The sequence below is a fragment of the Podarcis gaigeae genome, assembly GCF_964106915.1.
Source record: "Podarcis gaigeae genome assembly, chromosome: 16".
Lineage (NCBI taxonomy): Eukaryota > Metazoa > Chordata > Lepidosauria > Squamata > Lacertidae > Podarcis > Podarcis gaigeae.
This window is the reverse complement of record NC_139693.1, coordinates 4,960,817-4,981,462: the sequence shown is the minus strand read 5'-3', so window position 1 is coordinate 4,981,462 and position 20,646 is coordinate 4,960,817. Positions and strand designations below refer to the sequence as shown.

Below are 20,646 nucleotides of genomic sequence, written 5' to 3'. Positions count from 1 at the left end.
TAAGGCAGCTTATGACATTTAACGGCAGCATTATAAAATGCAAGGTGGCAAAAGCAAACTTGCTCAAAGCAGCCCTTCAAACACATCAGAGCACACTGAGCCCCTGCAATTTCCACTAGTGGCCAAAATTGTGGGGGAAAGTGTATTTTTGAGGTTTGATTGCCCATAACACCACTTTTTTGGGGAGCAATGCCATAAAATTATATATCAATGGAAAGATAATTTAATGGAGAATGTAATGCAATGATGCTCATTCAATTATCTGCATTCTATCAAATGTTATGGCCAATTAACCAGAAAAAGGATGCACAAAGCTTGCAGAGCACGTGTTGCGGTGGGGGCCGACAAGACACTCCAAAGTTGTGGGGCGGGCTAATTGATCATTGGCCACTGTTGTGATTGGGCTTCCCTTGTTGTTGGGATGAAGTTAATGTTGCCATTCTGTGATTGACAGCTAGGAATGTTAAAAGCCCCTGCATAGGGAGGCATAGAGCATCCTCTTTTTGCCCGTGCATCAGATTGCCCCCCCCCCCCATATTTAGGGTTGTTCGTGTTGACCTTGCTGTGCCTGTCATGGGGTTGTCTGCTTAGGGGGCAGGGGCCTGGTAGGAATTTTGTCCATTTGGCTGATTGGCTGGTGCCATTTGGTTTTTGCCTACTGCGTAGCAAATCGTCACAACTTGCGGTTAGGCATTGGTTTATGGTTTGGTTGGTTGAGGGGCGTGGATTGGCTGTGCCTGCCCCTCTAATGCTGCTGCTGCAAGAGATTCCGTTAAAGGAATACAGGGGCTCACTATTGCTTTTGTCCAAACCCTGTCAAGGGGCTAGGGCCACGCAAGAGCCCCTGGTTGCATTTGGGGAGGGCTGAGGGCAGGTTCCCTGCTCTGTTGCTACCCCCAAATGTATTCCCCTTTTCTGACTTTCGTAGGTTTGCGAAATGTCAGTCTGTCCCCCCTGGGGGAAGATAGTCGCAACCAATGCCTGAGCAACCACTCACATTTTTTGTATTTTAATAAAGTTGTGGCCAAAAATGATGCCAAAAACCTTAAACAAAAATTATGTGTAATGTGTGAGTTATTTGGGGTGGCTTGGGGACCTTGACACCTCAAGGTCCCAGGCCTCAGAGAGGTTAGGCTGGCCTCAACTAGAGCCAGGGCCTTCTCGGCTGCGGCTCCAATCTGGTGGAACGCTCTGTCACAAGAGACTAGGGCCCTGCGAGACCTGACATCCTTCCGCAGGGCCTGCAAGACAGAGCTGTTCCACCAGGCCTTTGGTCAGGGCGCAGCCTGACTCCCTCCTCTGGCAACCTGCACAGAATCTTGCTTAATCAGTTGCCATTAATTTGATTTTAATTGATTTTTATAATGAAATATTTTTAGAACGTGCGTTTATCTGATTGTTTGATTGTTGTTAGCTGCCCTGAGCCCGGCTTCGGCTGGGGAGGGCGGGATATACGGTAAATAAAATTTATTATTATTATTATTATTAATTTGCTGAGGCAGATATGCAGTGCCTTTCCTTCATTTGAATGTAGCCAATGCACATGAGTGTTTGCCCACACAGCAGCAGCATCTGAATCTTTGTTTCCAAAGGCCTGTCTGAGCAGGTAGGCATCGGTCTGCCGGCGGAAGGATAACAAAGAGGGAGCCAGTCTAGACTTTCCCGGGAAGGAATTCCACAGTCTGGGAGCTGCCAAAGAAAAGGGCCTGTCTCTTGTCACCACCAGCCGGGCCTCTGATGCTGATGAGACGAAGGGGACCGGGGCAGACCTTGGTAATATGCCTCCGTGTGCGAGACCACTTCACAACCTCCCACCAGCGCTGGCTTAAGCCAGGTAAACAAGGCGCCGGGTTTTGGGCAGAAGTTGCAAGGCTCTGGCAGTCTGGTGATGGCTTGCCTGGCTTTGGGGAGGGGGACTCTAGGACCCTATCAGACCCTCCTTCCAGAAGCTGGGCAAACACCTACTTAATAATAATAATAATAATAATAATAATAATAATAATAAATTTTATTTATACCCCGCCCTCCCCAGCCAAGACCGGGCTCAGGGCGGTTAATAACTGATATAAAAACAAATTAATTGAAATACAACCTAAAAACAAGATTAAAATACAACATTAAGACATTAAAACATTAAAATGCAGCCTTATTTCAATGGAAAGCTTTTTGGGGATGAAAACATCAGGTCTTCACCAAGGCTAACTAAGGCTAAATTCACCTTTTCAAGGTGATCACCAGGGATCTTAACACCAGGTTGGTTTGCCTAGGGAGAAGCAATCTTTCAAGTTATTTGCCTCTCCCAAAACCTTCATGAAAGGAGCTTAATTATTTACTCTCTCTCTCTTTTTATTGCATATGTGTTGCATTTTTATTTCATTCGCAATGTACATAGTTGTCTCCATTTGGTCCTTGCAGCAAGCCTGCAGGAAAGGTTAGGACAAGAGTGAGTGATTGCCCCACAGGTCACCCAACCAGCTTCATAGCAGAGTGGGGGATTCGAACCCTGGACTCCCAGGTCCCCCTCTAACTGCTACACCATGCTGATGCCACAGAGAAAGAAGGCAGCTAGGCAAAGACATTCTGTGCATGCTCAGGAGCTTATCATCAGACTACACAGCCTGGCATTGTTTCCTTGGTGCTGCATGTAAGTCAGGGTGGGGGCCTCCTCAAACGTGGTACTGTGGCAAACTTACCACTGGCAACAAATGAATGCATTTGAAATTCTGGAAAGCAAATTCAGACACCGGGAGGACGAACAGCCTCTCCTTACCTTCGTATGTCCAGTGGGATCCTGCAAAGGGAGAAGAGAAGTGGCGAATCAGTGTTGCTAAATCTTAGCATCGTCAGCAATAATCACCATGTATAAGTTGGATAAAAGAAAGGACTTATTCACACAACACATAGTTAGACTCTGGAACTCCCTGCCACAGGAGGCAGTGAGGGCCAACAACATGGGGGTCTTTGAAAGAGCATTGGTCAAATTCACGAGGAGAGGGCTATCAATGGCTACTAGTCATGTTGGCGATGCTCTGCGTCTGCAGTGAGACGCAGCGATGTTTCTGAATACCAGGTGCTGGAAATCGCTGGAGAAGGGTCTTGGGCTCAGAACTCTGTTTTCCTCTATTGCCCTCCCCCCCCAGCAATGCCCCATTGCAGGGCAAGAAGACACCAGCCCTCCCCTGCTGCTGTTCATCTGTATCTTATAATCTGAGGTAAAGGTAAAGGTAGTGGGACGCAGGTGGCGCTGTGGGTTAAAGCCTCAGCGCCTAGGACTTGCCGATTGAAAGGTCGGCGGTTCGAATCCCTGTGGCGGGGTGCGCTCCCGCTGCTCAGTTCCAGCGCCTGCCAACCTAGCAGTTCGAAAGCACCTCCGGGTGCAAGTAGATAAATAGGGACCGCTTACCAGCGGGAAGGTAAACGGCGTTTCCGTGTGCGGCTCTGGGTCGACAGAGCAGCGATGTCACGCTGGCCACGTGACCCGGAAGTGTCTCCGGACAGCGCTGGCCCCTGGCCTCTTGAGTGAGATGGGCGCACAACCCCAGAGTCTGTCAAGACTGGCCCGTACGGGCAGGGGTACCTTTACCTTTACCTTTAAAGGTAAAGGGACCCCTGACCGTTAGGTCCAGTCGTGGCCGACTCTGGAGTTGCAGCACTCATCTCGCTTTATTGGCCGAGGGAGCCGGCATACAGCTTCCGGATCATGTGGCCAGCATGACTAAGCCGCTTCTGGCGAACCAGAGCAGCGCACGGAAACGCCGCTTACCTTCCCACCGGAGCGGTACCTATTTATCTACTTGCACTTCGTGCTTTCGAACTGCTAGGTTGGCAGGAGCAGGGACTGAGCGACGGGAGCTCACCCCATCACGGGGATTTGAACCGGCGACCTTCTGATCGGCAAGCCCTAGGCTCTGTGCTTTAACCCACAGCGCCACCCGCGTCCCATAATCTGAGGTAGACTGCATCTGATCCTGAGGTTCCATCTTGTCCTGTTAAGACACCTTTTGACAGCCGCAAGTGCTCTCTCACGCACCCCCCCCCCATCATCTCATGACGTAATCCCATGTGGCATTTTGAAAAGTTTATTGGCCAGTACCTCATCCTTGCCCTCAGAGAGGTTCTGCCCTTTTGAGCTGGCTCCTTTAGTATGTTTTGTTTTTTAAAAATAACGAAGGAGCTTTTACAAAAGGTCATTTCATCCCCAGGGAATGTTTGAGAATCTAAAAAGCCCATCTCCGATTACACTTTGGGAAAGCCGGTGGATGCTTTTAAATTTATTTGTAGCCGAAATATACATATCTATACATATACATGAATGCATGTATGTAGAGAGAGGGGTGTGTTAAATCACACCTGGGACCTAAAATTGGTGAGCAGTCAGCTGCAACAGAAGAAACCTGAGTCGAAGAAGATAAGCGAATTGGAATTTCGTTCCATGCCTGAAAAGGAAGGCAGTCCCTTCCCAGGGATCTGATTTGCAGGAGAGTTTATCTCGGGCCACTGCTAAATTTACCTCGGTCGCGTGAACTTGGAAAAAAGTGGTGGAGAAGGTTTTCCTTCCCTCCCCAATAGCTTGGAAGAAGTTAGGGCTACAAGACGGGAGATTCCTGCAAGAGGAAATTCCGACGAAAGAAGAATGGCAGACAAAATTAACGGACTACGCAGAATTAGATAAAATGACAGGGAGGATTCGAAACCTGCGGGACCAGAGATTCACAAAAGATTGGAAGAAAAATACGAACTATTCAAAGAGCAACAAATTACACTAGCAGGACTACAAGAAGTTTTGTAAGGAGAAATATATGAAACGTTGCAAAGTAGAGAAAGAATAGAGGTATTCGTTATGAGATTTAAACTTAATAGTGAAAGTAAGAAAGGTAAATTAAGTGAATAGATTGGGAAATGTTCAGATGTAGATGGGAGTCAAAAAAAATTGTGTAAGATACAAAAGTATGTTTAATTATTGTTGGAAACGATGTGTTAAAAAACTAATAAAATTTATATAACAAGAAAAAATAAATAAAAGGAGATTCCGATTCAATACTCGAAAGAAATTTCTGCCGGAAAGAGTGGATTTGACAGTGGAACCGACTCCCTCAAGAAGCACCATGAACGTCCTACGTTTGAAGACTGGCAGATAAAGATGGTAGAATATGTGGAGATGGCAAAGCTGACGGGGAAGATCCGGAATCAGCGAGACAAACTGTTTCAAAAGGACTGGAGCAAATTTATATTCTATATGAAAGAAAATTGTAAACATTTGAAAACGTTTGTAGGTTTGAAATGCTTTGTAATGTGAAAATAAGGAACTGATTTACATATAAGGGGGTAATTTTTATAAAAAAAGAAGAAGTTTTAAGGTAAAAAGTGGTTATAGAAATGCGAGAATTCAGTAAAAGATGTGTGGAAGTCAGAAAGAGGGACGGAAGGATGCTCTGTTTGAGCAATGCTTTATGTCATAGATTTGTTCAATGAGATGTAATTAAATATGAAAACTCAATAAAAATTATTTAAAAAAAAAAGAGGTGGTGGACTCCCTCTTCCTTGGAGGTTTTTAAGCAGAGGCTGGAAGGCCAACTGTAATGGATGCTTTAGCTGAGATTCCTGCTTTCCATGGGGTTGGACTAGATGACCCCCAGGTGTCCCAATTCTACAATTCTTTGATTCTATTTCTGTGACCTCGTATTCAAATCTTTTCTGTCATAGCGTAAGAATGCCAGCCGAACCATAGAAACGTAGAGCTGGAAGGTCGTTTGGCCAACCCCGTGCAATGCAGGAATCGCAGCGGAAGAACCCCTGACAGGCCTGTTTTAAAAACATTCGGCCTCCGACAGTGGAAGGAGGCTGTAGCCATTGCGGCCGGCGGCTGCTCCAGCCAGAGCAAAGCAAACACGGCCGAGAAGAGCCTTGCGCCACCTGAAAGTTCGCACATTCACATGCCTCAAACTCGCCTTGTCGGTTGCGTGAATCCCCACTTTTGCTGCCTTTGCTCTCGGCCCGAAACTGCCGAGCTGTAACTTACCAGGAAGTTTGACTCTATTAATCTAGGCCCAAATCAAGACAACAGGTTTTTTTCCTCCCACCTCTAACAGATGGACATTAACAGGATGGTTATGTCAGCGCCAATGTCCACCGCTGTAAATGGTCACTCTGCATACCTTGTGAGCATTTCAACTTTATAGGGGATTTTATATACGGTATATATATAGAGAGAGAGGCTACTTTTAAAATGAGGCTGCATTTTAAATTGCATTTTAACCTGTATTTTAAATTGGTTCCCCCCCCCCCCCTATTATGATTTTACTGTAATTTTACTGGTGTTAGCCACCCTGAGCCTGGCTCTGGCCGGGGAGGGCAGGGCATAAATAAAAATTATTATTATTATTATTATTATTATTATTATTATTATTATTACTACTACTACTACTACTACTACTAATCAACAGGCTGTGTTTTTTGTGGGGGCGAAATTTCTATCTGGCCTCACTATTTACATTTCCTCTCCCTCTCTCTACACCCACGTGCTATGTGTATAAATGCCCGCCAACATGATGAAGTCCACTCCTTTACTCCATAAGAAGAGTCTCCTGGATCAAGCCAATGACCCATCTAGTCCAGCATCGTATGTTGGCCAAATGATCCCCCAAAGAACGTAGGAATCAAAATAGACTGCCTCTGGAGCTGGAGGTTCCATCAGAAGAGCCAATGGCTTCCGTCGCACGTTCCCGAAAGACTTCAATGCAGGCACCAGGCTGAATTTTGTCATGAGAACATAAAAAGAGCTTGAGGGATATAAGGGCAATGGTCCATCTCTCCATCAGGCAAGGAAGCTCCCTGGGATCCTGCCATGGGCTGGGCAGGGGCCAGGAAGCTGAGACTGGGTCTTGACAAACAGAGGGAGCTGGGAAGTTATTTTTTTGAGGGATTTCTTGTGAAAATAAGAAGAGCCGGCTGGATCAGGCCCGCCCAGTCCAGCACCCTGGTCTCACCCTGGGGAAACCAGCAAACAGGATACAAGCACAAGATCAATCTCTCCTCCTGAGGTTTCCAGAAACTGAGATTCAAAAGCATTGTTCTCTCGCAGCAGCAGAGCAAGTTGATCAGGCGCCTGGGGTGGTGCGTGTGCCCTGCGCCCAGAGGCAGGGCCAATAATAATAATAATAATAATAATAATAATAATAATAATAATAATTTATTATTTATATCCCACCCATCTGGCTGGGTTTCCCCAGCCACTCTGGGCGGCTTCCAACAAAATAGTAAAATACCGTAATACATCAAACGTTAAAAGCTTCCCTAAACAGGGCTGCCTTCAGATGTCTTCTAAAAGTCTGGTAGTTGTTGTTCTCTTTGACATCTGCTGGGAGGGCGTTCCACAGGGCGGGCGCCACCACCGAGAAGGCCCTCTGCCTGGTTCCCTGTAACTTGGCTTCTCGCAATGAGGGAACCGCCAGAAGGCCCTCGGAGCTGGACCTCAGTGTCCAGGCAGAACGATGGGGGTGGAGACGCTCCTTCAGGTCTACTGGACCAAGGCCGTTTAGGGCTTTAAAGGTCAGCACCAACACTTTGACTTGTGCTCGGAAACATACTGGGGGCCAGCCGGTGCAGGATGTCCCGTCGTATGTCCCATGGAGGACCTTACAGTCTGCAAATAAAAACATCTTGGAGATCCTGGGCCATAGGGAGGTTAGGCTGGCCTCAACGAGAGCCAGGGCCTTTTCAGTACTGGCCCTGATCTGGTGAAACGCTCTGTCCCAAGAGACTAGGGCCCTGCAGGATTTGACATCTTTCCGCAGGGCCTGCAAGACGGAGCTGTTCCACCAGGCTTTTGGCCAAGGCATAGTCTGACCCCCTCCTTCTGTGAACCTCATAAAACTCTAGCCCAACGGTTGCCATTAATTTGATTCTGAATTGATTTTAGAATGAATTGATTTTAGAATGTATTCCAATTAATTGACTGCGATTTTATGTAAACTGTGCTGGTTTTACTGTTGTTAGCCGCTCTGAGCCCAGCTTTGGTTGGGGAGGGCGGGATATAAAGAAAATTTTATTATTATTATTGGGGCAGCGGGCACCCAAGCCACTGCATCACTCCCAGGAGAGACACGTGGCTTGGGCGCGCTGCAGGCCTCGCAGTGAGTGCCGCCCGCCATTTTGTCACCCCCTTATTGCTGATACCCGGGGCGGCCCACTCCCCACCGCCCCCCTTCCTCCGCCCCCGCTCCCTCCGACTGTGGCAGCTGAGCATCGCCATCCTGGCTAGTAGTATCTCCTCCTCTGTGAATTTCCAAATCTGCTTTGGAAAGCATCCAAGTTGGTGGCCTGTGGCAGAGAGTTCCATAGTTTCTTTCCATCTGCCCTGAACCTTCCAACATTCAGCTTCACCGAATGCCCACTGTTAAGTTGTGGGTGAAAATATCAGACGACACAGCGATTCTTCAAACAGCTCTTGTTTATTCAGAGGCCAGAACAGAACTGAACTGAAGGGCTCAGTCAGCCTGCTTATATAGAGCTCCAGTACAACGTTACTGTAGCAACTTTCTAAAACTATCCAATCACTGAACGTCACTTTTGGTCCTTCATTTGCATAAAAACTATCCAATCACTGAACGTCACTTTCGATCCTTCATTTGCATAACTATCTACAGTATACCCCTGCTGGCCCAGGGTGAGAACTTCAGTACATAACACCCACGAGTTCTAGTGTTAGGAAAGGAAGGGAAAACCTCTTTCTGTCCTGCCATAGCTCGGTTGGTAGAGCACGAGGCTCTTAATCTCAGGGTCGCGGGTTCAAGTTCTGCGTTGGGCAAAAGATTCCTGCATCGCGGGGGGTTGGACTAGATGACCCTCAGGATCCCACCCATCCCTACAGTTCTATGATTCGATTATTCTATCCACTTTCACCATGCCAGGCCCAGTTTTGCAGACATCTGTCATGTCAAGAGAACAGGATGTTGTGCGAGTTTTCTCCACAATAAAGCTGTTCGTTTCTCACCTGGAGGACGTCCGGCTAAGACCTCTGAGAAATGCAAACACATGCAGAGCTTAAGCACATTTTCCATGCACTGTTCATGCTTTAAGCCTCTGTTTCTGAGAACCCTGTTTTTGCCCCAGAGCTTTCCCTGTGAAATCCTGCTCTTTCCCACTAAACCAGAGCAAACAGCTATCCACGCGAAACCCGAATTGCCGTTTGTTGTGCTTCAGCGGCAAAAAAGAGCGCTTGGATCTGGGCAAAATGGATATGCCTTTTAAGGTGGTTTAAAGAAAAATGGTTTAAAGAAAAAATCTAGACAGCATCTTAAAAAGTAGACACATCACCTTGCCAACAAAGGTGCGTATAGTAAAAGCTATGGTTTTCCCAGTAGTGATGTATGGAAGTGAGAGCTGGACCGTAAAGAAGGCTGATTGCCGAAGAATTAATGCTTTTGAATTCTGGTGCTGGAGGAGACTCTTGAGAGTCCCATGGAATGCAAGAAGATCAAACCTCTCCATTCTGAAGGAAATCAGCCCTCAGTGCTCACTAGAAGGACAGATCCTGAAGCTGAGACTCCAGTACTTTGGCCACCTCATGAGAAGAGAGGACTCCCTGGAAAAGACCCTGATGTTGGGAAAGATGGAGGGCACCAGGAGAAGGGGACGACAGAGGAGGAGATGGTTGGATAGTGTTCGCGAAGCTACCAGCATGAGTTTGACCAAACTGCGGGAGGCAGTGGAAGACAGAAGTGCTTGGCGTGCTCTGGTCCAGGGGGTCACGAAGAGTTGGACATGACTAAACAACTAAACAACAACAACAAAGAAAAATATCTCCCTCTCGCTCTCAATCCCCTCTTGAGTTAGGTTGGCCACAAGCCTCTTACATTTCGAACAGGTCTGTCCAGTTAGGTCTGGGGGAGGGGATCCCTTCCTGTAAACCAGCGGTCCTCAACCTGTGGTCCCCCAGATGTTTTGGGACTACAACTCCCATCATCCCTGACCACTGGTTATGGTGGCTAGGCATGATGGGAGTTGTAGTCCAACAACATCTGGGCACCCACAGGTTGAGAAACACTGCGTAACCCTGAAAGAGATGCTGGAGAGTTGCAGACAAGACTGAGTGAAAAGGACCCAAGCGCCCAATGTGGCGAGAAGCACCTCCCTTTCTTCCTCTTTAAATCATCCATCTGTTCACTAGCACCTCGCTTTCTCTCCTGCGCAATAGTCCGGCGAGAGAGCCCCAAGCGGGAGGTTCCAGGTTTTATCCCCAGCATCTAAGCCTGAAACCCTGCAAAGCCTCTGCTGGCCCGTGTAGGCAATATTGAGCTAGGTAGACCAAGGGTCTCTCGGTCCAAGCCAGTTTCTGATGTTCCTGGGTACGAGGCGCCATTTTGCAGGCCTCAAAAGCCTTTATTTTCTGAACACGGCTCTTCTACATGGAAGCCTATTTCTCCCGAACGATATCTGCTCTGCTTCGTCAGATCTCTGCTTTGGCGTTTTCTTCCTTTTTATTTCACAGTATTCGATACCATAATCTTTATTGTCATTGTCCCATACAGAAAAAACGAAATTGAAAAAAATCTACATCAGACATTCAAAAACCAACAAGCCTGCTATCCCAGCTATCCCAGCCTAGGTAACCCCCTAAAAACTCTTACACCCCATTTTTAAATACAATATACTCCCATATATTTACCTTTAAGGTAAAGGTAAAGGGACCCCTGACCATTAGGTCCAGTCGTGACTGACTCTGGGGTTGCGGCACTCATCTCGCTTTATTGGCCGAGGGAGCCGGCGTACAGCTTCTGGGTCATGTGGCCAACATCACTAAGCCGCTTCTGGCAAACCAGAGCAGCGCACGGAAACGCCGTTTACCTTCCCGCCAGAGTGGTACCTATTTATCTACTTGCACTTTGACGTGCTTTCGTACTGCTGGGTTGGCAGGAGCAGGGACCGAGCAACGGGAGCTCACCCCGTCATGCGGATTCGAACTGCCGACCTTCTGATCGGCAAGTCCTAGGCTCTGTGGTTTAACCCACAGTGCCGTCCGCATCCCTGGAGGCTACCTTACACTGCATTTAAAACCAAAACTGCATTTGGATCATTCTCTGCTATTTCCTCCTAATGTATTATTATTATTATTATTATTATTATTATTATTATTATTATTATTCTCATTATTATTCTCGGCTTCATCATCATCATCACCTGGGTGCAAAGGTGTGGACAATTCCAAATAAACAAACCACTTCCTGTTCTTTTAGGTAGAGTGTGGGATGTCCACTCCTCAGATTTTGAGTCATTATCCTCTCTTGACTCCTTGAGAGTTTTGCCTAGGAGGGTGGAAGACAGGGTGTGGTGTTGTTGTTGTTGTTGGTTGTTGTTGTTGTCACACACCTCTTTGCCCTGCCCTTTGACACTTGAGATAGATATTTACAGGATCCACCCTAGTCCTCCAACTGCTTTCAATACAGTCGTACCTCGGAAGTCGAACAGAATCCGTTCCAGAAGTCCGTTTGACTTCCAAAACGTTCAGAAACCAAGGCGCAGCTTCCGATTGGCTGTAGGAAGCTCCTGCAGCCAATCGGAAGCCGCGGAACCAGCGTCGGACATTTGGCTTCCGAAAATAGTTCACAAAGTGGAACACTCACTTCCAGGTTTACGGCATTCGAGAGCCAAAACGTTCAATTCGCAAGGTGTTTGGGACCCAAGATACGACTGTATTGAATTTTAAATTGCTGTAACCTGCCCTGCAATCTGGTGGAGAAGGGTAGGCAAGAAATAATGATAATGGTGATGATGATATTAATATTAATATTAACATTAATAATAATATCAACAATAACAGAAATAACTAATATTGATGACTTGTTAATAACATCTTACAATAACTAGTAATTAATAATCTAATAGTAAATAATAAAAACAGATAATAATAACTAGTGATATATATTATTACTGTAAGAAAAATAACGTTTTGTAGAGGTTGCAGATCATAATGGATTAGTCTGTCAGAGCAATTCCTCCTTTCCCCAGTCCTAAATTCAGTTCATCACACGCTTGCATGTGCCCACATTAGTTTTGTTTCTTAAGCCCTCGTGAAAATTCACCAGCATTTTTGTGCATATTTTTTGCACTCAAAAAAAAGCACACCTTTTGACATGCAGTTTCTGCTGACGTGATTTTGTAGATTCCTCTGGCTAATGCATGCACTTTGTAGACACTTCACCCCCCCACACACAAAAAAAGGTACACATTTTTTTCACTTTTTTGGGTTGGCTGGTTTGTTGTACAGCTGCATTGCAAAATTCAGAGAAGGGCAATGTCAAACGATAGTTGTGTTCTTGTACTGCCTTGGGACGCGTCATGCGGGAAGCGAAGACCAAATTCCTCCCCTGTGCCAAGTTAGGAATAGCAAAGTATATGTCGTTCTATATGACATTTGTTAGCTCTGGTCTAAATGAATTACTATTACTATTATTATTATTACGATGATGATGACGACTTACATTTGTATTTCACCTCTCCTTCAAGGAGCTCACGGTGGCTTACATACTTCTCTATTTTATCCCGCCCTGTGGAACGCCCTCCCACTAGATGTCAAAGAGAAAAATAACTACCAAATTTTTAGAAGATATCTGAAGGCAGCCCTGTTTAAGGAAGCTTTTAATGTTTAATAGGTTATTGTATATTAGTGTTTTGTTGGAAGCCGCCCAGAGTGGCTAGGGAAACCCAGCCAGATGGGTGGGATATAAATAATAAATTATTATTATTATTATTATTATTATTATTATTATTATTATTATCTGCACAACGACTGCACAACGAGGCTGAACTGAGAGAGGCAGTGTCTGCCCAAGCAAACACCCAGTAGCCTACTGGGGCTTTGAACCCTGGTCTCCCCCAGGTCCTAGTCTTCATTTAATTCCCACAACCCTGCAAGATTGGTTAGGCTGAGGTCACTCAATGTGCTTCAGGGCCAAGTGGAGATTCGAACCCTGCTCTCCCGTGTCCTAGCCCAACACTCTATCCACTAAGCCACACTGGCTCTGGAACGGGCGCAAAGTCGTTGCAAATGCCCTTCAGGGGACACGTCTGTAGAAGAGGAATAGCCGGCATTTGCAAACGCAGCCGTCGATTCCGTCCAAACGCTGATTACTTGGGGGTTTGTTTGTTTGTTTGTGCAAAAAGAGTCGGGGCTGCTCTGTTTATTTGGGGGAGAATTAGGCTCTAGCCATCCACAAACGGTTGACAACAGAGGCTCAACTGCACCTCATCCCAACAGAGGGGAAATCCACCCAGCGGCAAAAGAGCAGAAATTATCAAGGTGATCACTTACCGCCGCTCCCAGTCCAAACTTGGGGCAAAACTTGCAGGAAGAGAACAGCAAAGAGCATCTTGCAATGGCAGAAGACAGGTGGATGAGGATTTATTTTTAAATAGATGGATGTTCTCTGGTCCAAAGAATAATAATAACAATTGCCTTTTTATGCTTGCTTCCACTGTGGCTTCCCAGTCTGCGCAAAGGTATATTCAGTTCCCCGAAGCAGAATGGGTTCGGATGGACGTCCAGGTCACCACAAATGAGATCTGCCTTCTTTTGCCTTTTTACCTTGTCCTCTCCCAGGGAGTCATCGGAGCCACTTTGCCAACCACCAAAAAAAAGTCCCTGGACGTTTTTTATTTCGTTTTTAAGGTAGCTCTGAGCGACAGAGGGAGTTTGCCCGGCGCCCCAGGACCCTGCTCCTTAAATACGTCGTCCACAGAAGTCTGTGGAGTACCAACGGTGTTTGGACAAGGCGAGAGAGAGAGAGAGAGAGAGAGAGAGAGAGAGAGAAAGGGGACGGGGGAAGGGGGGCTGGAATTTGGCCGCTGTTCAGGCCTGTGCCAGCCAAGTCCCTCTGCAAGAGGCCGGGTGCTTTGATCCGCTGGTCCTAACAGAGGAGACGGGCTGGAGTGGGGGGCATGGGAAAGGGACGGTTCTGGCGGTGATTATAAAATGGCAAAAGCGGGTCCGGGGCCAGGGACTCGTTTACCTGCATCAGGAGCCTGTTAGGAACCCTGTAATGTAACAATGAAGGCAAGGGTTCCACTGAGCATACACAGAATGCCTGGAGCACAAAGGTTCCAGTTGTCACTGTCTCCCTTGTCCCTGAGCTTACGGGGCACCCTGAATCGAAAAGGTCAGTGCCCTACAGATCCCTGACTCTGTGCCTCAGCCGTCTGAGTTAAAGGGCTGAGTCACTCCGCCTAGAGGAAATTAGCCAGTTACTATCTGCCACGTGGCATTACGGCCGAGGGTCCGAGGGTCGAGGTTTGGCGGTGGTAGAAGCTGTTTTGCATGCAGAAGGCCCGAGCCTGATGGAGCCCAGGGTCTGATTTGGTGAAAAACATCTTCCTACCTTCTTCTCAAGGGACGCAGGTGGCACTGTGGGTTAAACTACAGAGCCAAGGACTTGCCGATCAGAAGGTCAGCAGTTCGAATCCCCACGACGGGGTGAGCTCCCGTTGCTCGGTCCCTGCTCCTGCCCACCTAGCAGTTCGAAAGCACGTCAAAGTGCAAGTAGATAAATAGGTACCGCTCCGGAGGGAAGGTAAACGGCGTTTCCGTGCGCTGCTCTGGTTTGCCAGAAGCGGCTTAGTCCTGCTGGCCACATGACCCAGAAGCTGTATGCCGGCTCCCTCGGCCAATAAAGCGAGATGAGCGCTGTAACCCCAGAGTCGGCCACGACTGGACCTAATGGTCAGGGGTCCCTTTACCTTTTTCCCTTCTTCTCAAATCAAAACCATGAGGACTAGACTCTTACTTTTGCAGGAAGATGTCGAGAGAGCACCTGCTCTGCATGCAGAAGGGCTCAGGTTCAATCGCCAGCGGCCTCTCTGGGTAAGGCAGGGAAGGTCTCCTGCCCAAAAGCCTGGAGAGCCTCTGCTGCCAGTCAGTGCTGGTAATGCTAGATGCTAGGTGGAACAATTGGTCCCGGACACATTGTTGATGTTAACCAACAGCTTCCTGCATTCCTACGCAATGCGGAACTGAAACCCAGACTCTGGCAAAGTGGCGTCTGGTCCACAAAAGCTTATGGATGCTCAAATGTGCTTGCTTTTTTCTTTTAAGGCGTCTGTTGTACCACGAGGCTCTTTCTCGGTTTGGCTCCACGGAGGCCTGGAAGGCAGCGAAGATGACCAAAGAAGAACGCAATGTGGAGGCCAGCCAAAAACAGAGGCTGTGGGAGACTTCTCAAAGCTGTTTGTCGGCCTCGGCACAGTGTCCAGGACGGATGTCAGCCCCTTCTATGAGGAGCATCAATCTTCAAAATAAATATCTGAAGGGAGCGTAAGGAGGATTAAGGTGTCTAGCACTGTGCTCCGACACAGATGCTTTTATTTATTTTCAAGTTTAACTGCTTTCGCAGTTGGGGTTGCAGATATTGATGTTTGCAAACCACCTGAAATACTTAGCTACATGGGTGGTAAACAAACAAACGTGCTCCTTCGGGGGCCAAACTGTGGAACTCCCTGCTGCAGGAAATCATCAAATTAGATGGCTTTTAAAAGGGGAATCGGACCAATTTGGAGAGGGTAAGGTAATCAGTGGCTGCTTAGCTTGAAAGGGATTTACTCTGCCCAAGTAAGCATGCACGAGATTGCAACCCTTAAGCGTTTTTAAATTCCACTGATTTCAGTGTTTATTCCTAAAGAAATCTTTCCATTTCTTTGAAGACATCCAGACTGGCGTCCATTTATGAGGTGGGGGGCTCCCCGTGCGTGAAAGTGTATTTGTAGCAACCACGTTCCACCTTGCTTGCATCGAAACTCCAGCCTCCCCCCTTTCTTTTTGCATTTAATCTGGGTTTTACCCTTTCTGGGGGCAATCCAGTAATCCCTTTCTGGAAGGCCAATGCTACCCTCATGATCAGAGGCGGCCATGCTGTGAATATTAGTTGTGAGTTAGCAACAGGAAGAGAGGGCAGTTTGACGCCTCACCCTTCTTGTGGGCTTCATAAGAATGTAAGGACTCCCTTGCGGCTGGATCAGGCCAAAGGGGTATTGGAAATTGCAGTTAAACATAATTTGCAAGCATAGAGCTAGCTAAGGCACGAAAGGGTTAAGACCACAGAGCTGCATTGCTAGACTCAGTTAGGTCACACCCCCTCGCCTCCAGTGAGGGAGAAAGTGAATCTTCTTTCCTTATTCTTCTTTGTGCCATGTAACATGCCAGGAAGGACATGTCTGATCTTGAAACTATCTTTCTGTATTTTGTACCCAAGAGCATTCTACCTGTGTTCTCCTTGCTGCCACGTGGAATGATACATGAACCAGACCTTTGGATTTTGCAAGTAAAACTTTGAAACTTACTTAAGAGTGTGGTCTGTTCATTGCGATGGGGGAAGCACGTAAGCAAGCTAAATGGGGTATAGAAAAGGGTCTAACAGCCTATTATTCCCCTGCCTGGCATTATGACTGTTTTAAATTCTGCAGGGGGCTCTCTCCCACGGGAGATTGTGTTAAGCCCAATCTAGGCGTCCAGCCGGTTCTTTTATTAATTACAGTCATACCTCGGGTTACAGACTGCTTCAGGTTGTGTTTTATCGGGTTGCAGACCGCTGAAACCTGGAAGTACTGGAATGGGTTACTTCCGGGTTTCGGCGGTCGCGCATGCGCAGAAGTGCTAAATTGTGCTTTGTACATGTGCAGAAGCACCGAATTGCAACCTGCGCAGGCGCGGGTTGTGAATGCTGCGGGTTGCGAATGTGCATCCTGCATGGTTCACATTCACAACCCGAGTGTCCACTGTACTCCACACGGGTGAGCTAAATATATTTACCTCCATCAGGGTCCCAAATAATAATAATAATAATAATAATAATAATAATAATAATAATAATTTATTTGTATCCCACCCATCTGGCTGGGTTTCCCCAGCCACTCTGGGCGGCTTCTACAGAGACCAAAAATACACTAAAATGTCACACATTAAAAACTTCCCTGAACAGGGCTGCCTTCAGATGTCTTCTGAATGCCAGATAGTTGTTTATCGCTTTGACGTCTGATGGGAGGGCGTTCCACAGGGCGGGCGCCACTACCGAGAAGGCCCTCTGCCTGGTTTCCTATAACCTCACTTCTCGCAGTGAGGGAACCGCCAGAAGGCCCTCGGCGCTGGAGCTCAGTGTCCGGGCAGAACGATGGGGGTGGAGACACTCCTTCAGGTCTACTGGGCCTTTGAGGCCATTTAGGTCAGCACCAACACTTTGAATTGTGCTCAGAAACGTACTGGGAGCCAATGTAGGTCTTTCACGACCAGTGTTATGTGGGCCAATTGGTGCCAAGGAAGGATAGGACGTTTTTTATGTATGCCACCACAGCAGTGAGGGTTCTCCTAGCAAAGTATTGGAAGACACAAGAACTACCCACGCTGGAAGAATGGCAGGCGAAGGTGATTGACTATATGGGACTGGCAGAGATGACTGGCAGAATTCGTGACCAAGAGAAAGAGACGGTGGAAGAAGATTGGAAGAAGTTTAAAGTATATCTTAAGAACTGTTGTAATATTGATGAATGTTAAAATGTCAAGGTAAAGGAAAATATGGAATTACAGCTGTAATTGATTGATAGATTAATTACCAGAAGAAATTTAAAAAGACAATAAGTGATTAATTAACCGGCCTGAAGGGTTGTTGAAGAAACTTTTAAAATAGGGAAGCAGAGAAGGGGAGGGAGGGGGAAGTCCGAGAAGTAAGGTTATGAAAAAAAGATTTGAAATTATACATGTTTATATGTTTGTGTTTGTTTGTGTGTGTTGATTGTTTTGTTTTTATTTGTGTTGAAAATTAATAAATTATTATTAAAAAAAAAACACAAGACCAGTGTTATGTGGTCTCGGCGGCCGCCCCCAATCTCCAGTCTAGCTGCCGCATTCTGGATTAGTTGTAGTTTCCAGGTCACCTTCAAAGGTAGCCCCACGTAGAGCGCATTGCAGTAGTCCAAGCGGGAGATAACTAGAGCATGCACCTAGTTCAGCATCCTCTACTCACAGTGACCAACCTGCGGGAAACTCTTGAGCAAGATTTCAGGACAAAAGCAACACTCTCCACCAACTGGGATCCAGAAGCATTTCCTGCTTTCTTGCAGAGAAAGGTCGTTGTGGCTGATAGCCATCGATAGTCCTTTCCGCACACAAAGAGATTCACACAGAGACGCACAAGCTGAGCTCCTCTGAGGTGGCAGATTCACCAGCGCTCTCAAAAATAAATGCGTGGACCTCCTGAGGTGTAGGAATCATGCCAGGCTCTGCTGCCCATGAGGCATGTTGGCATGGCCACGGCGGCTGGATCCTGGACACGTCATGTTGTAACATTAGCCGTGGCCTCTGCAAGATTTGAACTGCACCCTTGTCAAGTCAGCTCCCTGACAGACCAAACATTGCGGGCCAGAGTCCTGCTCTATTCATAGGCCTGCTCTTCACCGCTGCAAACGGAGTCACAGTCACAGTGCCCTGATTTCTCCACCGCAAGCTCGTTTGCTTACCTTCCGTTAGGTTTCACCTGCATCCTGCTACCGCCTCCCCTTTCAACAATGCGATGTCAATATAAACTCTTTATACAAGCTATACAGAACGTTGAACAATATGAAATATATGAAATATGCACTCTCTGCAAAACCAAATACAGTGGTACCTCGGGTTAAGTACTTAATTCGTTCCGGAGGTCCATTCTTAACCTGAAACTGTTCTTAACCTAAAGCACCGCTTTAGCTAATGGGGCCTCCTGCTGCTGCCGTGCCGCCGGACCACGATTTCTGTTCTTATCCTGAAGCAAAGTTCTTAACTTGAAGCACTATTTCTGGGTTAGCGGTGTCTGTAACCTGAAGTGTATGTAACCTAAAGCGTATGTAACCCGAGGTACCACTGTCAACAAAACCAAATAAACAGAAATCTTCTAAATCTCTGAAAGTCACAAAATGTGCACTCTTGGTGGATTCTCCTGAAAACCTAGAACCAAATGAACAGGTGTCTTATAGGTCTCTGAAAGTGTGTGTTGGGCTATGCAAGTCTCTGAGAGAAGCAATGGGTCAGATTCTTAAAGCTTTGTTTTATGACGTCCAACGCTGCCGAAGTGGTCCGCAAACAGACGTAGTGAACAGTGATTCCGGATATCCCCACTGTTTCGTGGAATTCTTCTTCAGCACAGCAGAAGGATACTGTCAGAGCCGCCCCTAGGTCCCAGCTCACAGAGGACCAACGCCCGGCTGTAGTTATGTACAAAAGTCTTTATTGACGTTCAGTTTCCATTTCAAAGCCGCAGCGTGCAGCTCTACGTCTTAAACCCTAGACCGGTGAAGCTCCGTCTGAATCTCCTCCCCTTCCACACCAGTTTAAGACTCTAGCCTTGCTCCACCTCTTCCTTAGCTCCTTCCTCCTCTGGGCCCTCCTGCCCGCTGGGGTTTCATCCTTTCTGGACTCTTCTGACGCTGACCCCCCTGATTCTTGCCCCTCCTTCCGGCGGGCTTTAGGACCTGGTTCCCTATCCGGGCTACCTGCTGTGCCACTCGCCTGTACATTTGAACTTGGCGCGCGCGCCCAGCCGGCAACCTTCCTCTTGACCGTTCCCCCGCTCTCCGATGGAGGCGTGGTCAATCCTGACTCATCTTCTCTCGCTGGTGGTGAATACGCTGGCCCTGATACCTGGGACTCCTCCCCCCCACTACGCTCTGGTGGGGAAGCTGGTCCTGATTTCCAACTGCTGCTCTGGGAGTCCCCGCTGGCCCCTTGCTTCTGGGGTGTCCCCCTTGGGGCCCCCCTTGCCCTGGCCACCGGCGCCCCCTTCTGTGAATCTTCTGATTCGCTGGAGAGGCTCATGGAATCTCTCGGGCTACTGTCATCTTCTCCTACGCTGCCCTCGGATTGCTCCCCCTCGCTCTCCATCTCCTCCCCTCCCTGCGCTCCCGCTGCGTCCCTGACAGATACAGAAATGCTTCATAGGAATAGCTGTTATTGTTAAGTTGTGGGTGAACATATCAGACGACACAGCGATTCTTCAAACAGCTCTTGTTTATTCACAGGCCAGAACAGAACTGAACTGAAGGGTTCCGTCAGCCTGCTTATATAGAGCTCCAGTACAACGTAACTGTAACAATTTTCTAAAACTATCCAATCACTGAGCGTCACTTTCGATCCCTTATTTGCATAACTATCTACAGTATCCCCCTGCTGGCCCAGGGTGAGAACTTCAGTACATAACAGTTATACAATTCCATTCCCCATATAGATGGGATTATGAAGCATTTCTGTAGGTTCTAGGTTTTTCAAGAGAATCCATCAAGAGTGAATATTTTGTGACTTTCAGAGATTCAGAAGATTTCTGTTTATTTGGTTTTGCAGAGGGGAGAGCTTTAGTGGGACGAGAGCCAATATGGTGTAGTGTGTTCGAGTGCCGGGCTAGGACCTGGGAGGGACCAGGGTTCGAGTGCTGCCACTTGGCCCTGAAGCTCTCCCTGGGTGTGGCCTTGGGGTTTCCTCTCAGCCTGACCTACCTCACAGGGTTGTTGTGGCGACCAGAGAAAGGAGAGAACCATGTTTGTCCCCTGGAGCTCTTCAGAGAAAAAAGTGGGGTTTGAATGCAGTTAACAACCACCTTTTGGCTGCGTCTAGGCGCAGGCAAATCTGTCAATTCCATTTTC

The 20,646-nt window shown here is 47.4% G+C and overlaps 1 protein-coding gene and 1 long non-coding RNA gene across 4 annotated transcripts in view; one reads left to right on the top strand and one right to left on the bottom strand.

The window, feature by feature from the left end:
* CA14 (carbonic anhydrase 14) overlaps positions 1 to 13,753 on the bottom strand; it is a 32,217-nt gene extending 18,464 nt beyond the window's left edge. For both annotated transcript variants that reach the window (XM_083716012.1, XM_083716011.1), the window contains exons 1-2: positions 13,310 to 13,753; positions 2,771 to 2,791 (exon numbers count right to left, since the gene is read on the bottom strand). In XM_083716012.1, coding sequence (XP_083572138.1) covers positions 2,771 to 2,791; positions 13,310 to 13,367 — 79 coding nt within the window. In that variant the 5' untranslated portion in view covers positions 13,368 to 13,753. The remainder of the gene's footprint in view (positions 1 to 2,770; positions 2,792 to 13,309) is intronic.
* Positions 13,754 to 13,950: 197 nt separating this feature from the next.
* On the top strand, positions 13,951 to 16,325 carry LOC310833552. 2 transcript variants are annotated; one of them, XR_014558782.1, is made up of 3 exons: positions 14,081 to 14,153; positions 15,086 to 15,319; positions 16,239 to 16,325. It is a non-coding gene; the product is annotated as an uncharacterized lncRNA (long non-coding RNA). The 2 variants fall into 2 exon arrangements; XR_014558781.1 differs by having other exon boundaries at positions 13,951 to 14,153; positions 15,086 to 16,325.
* Positions 16,326 to 20,646: the final 4,321 nt, after the last annotated feature.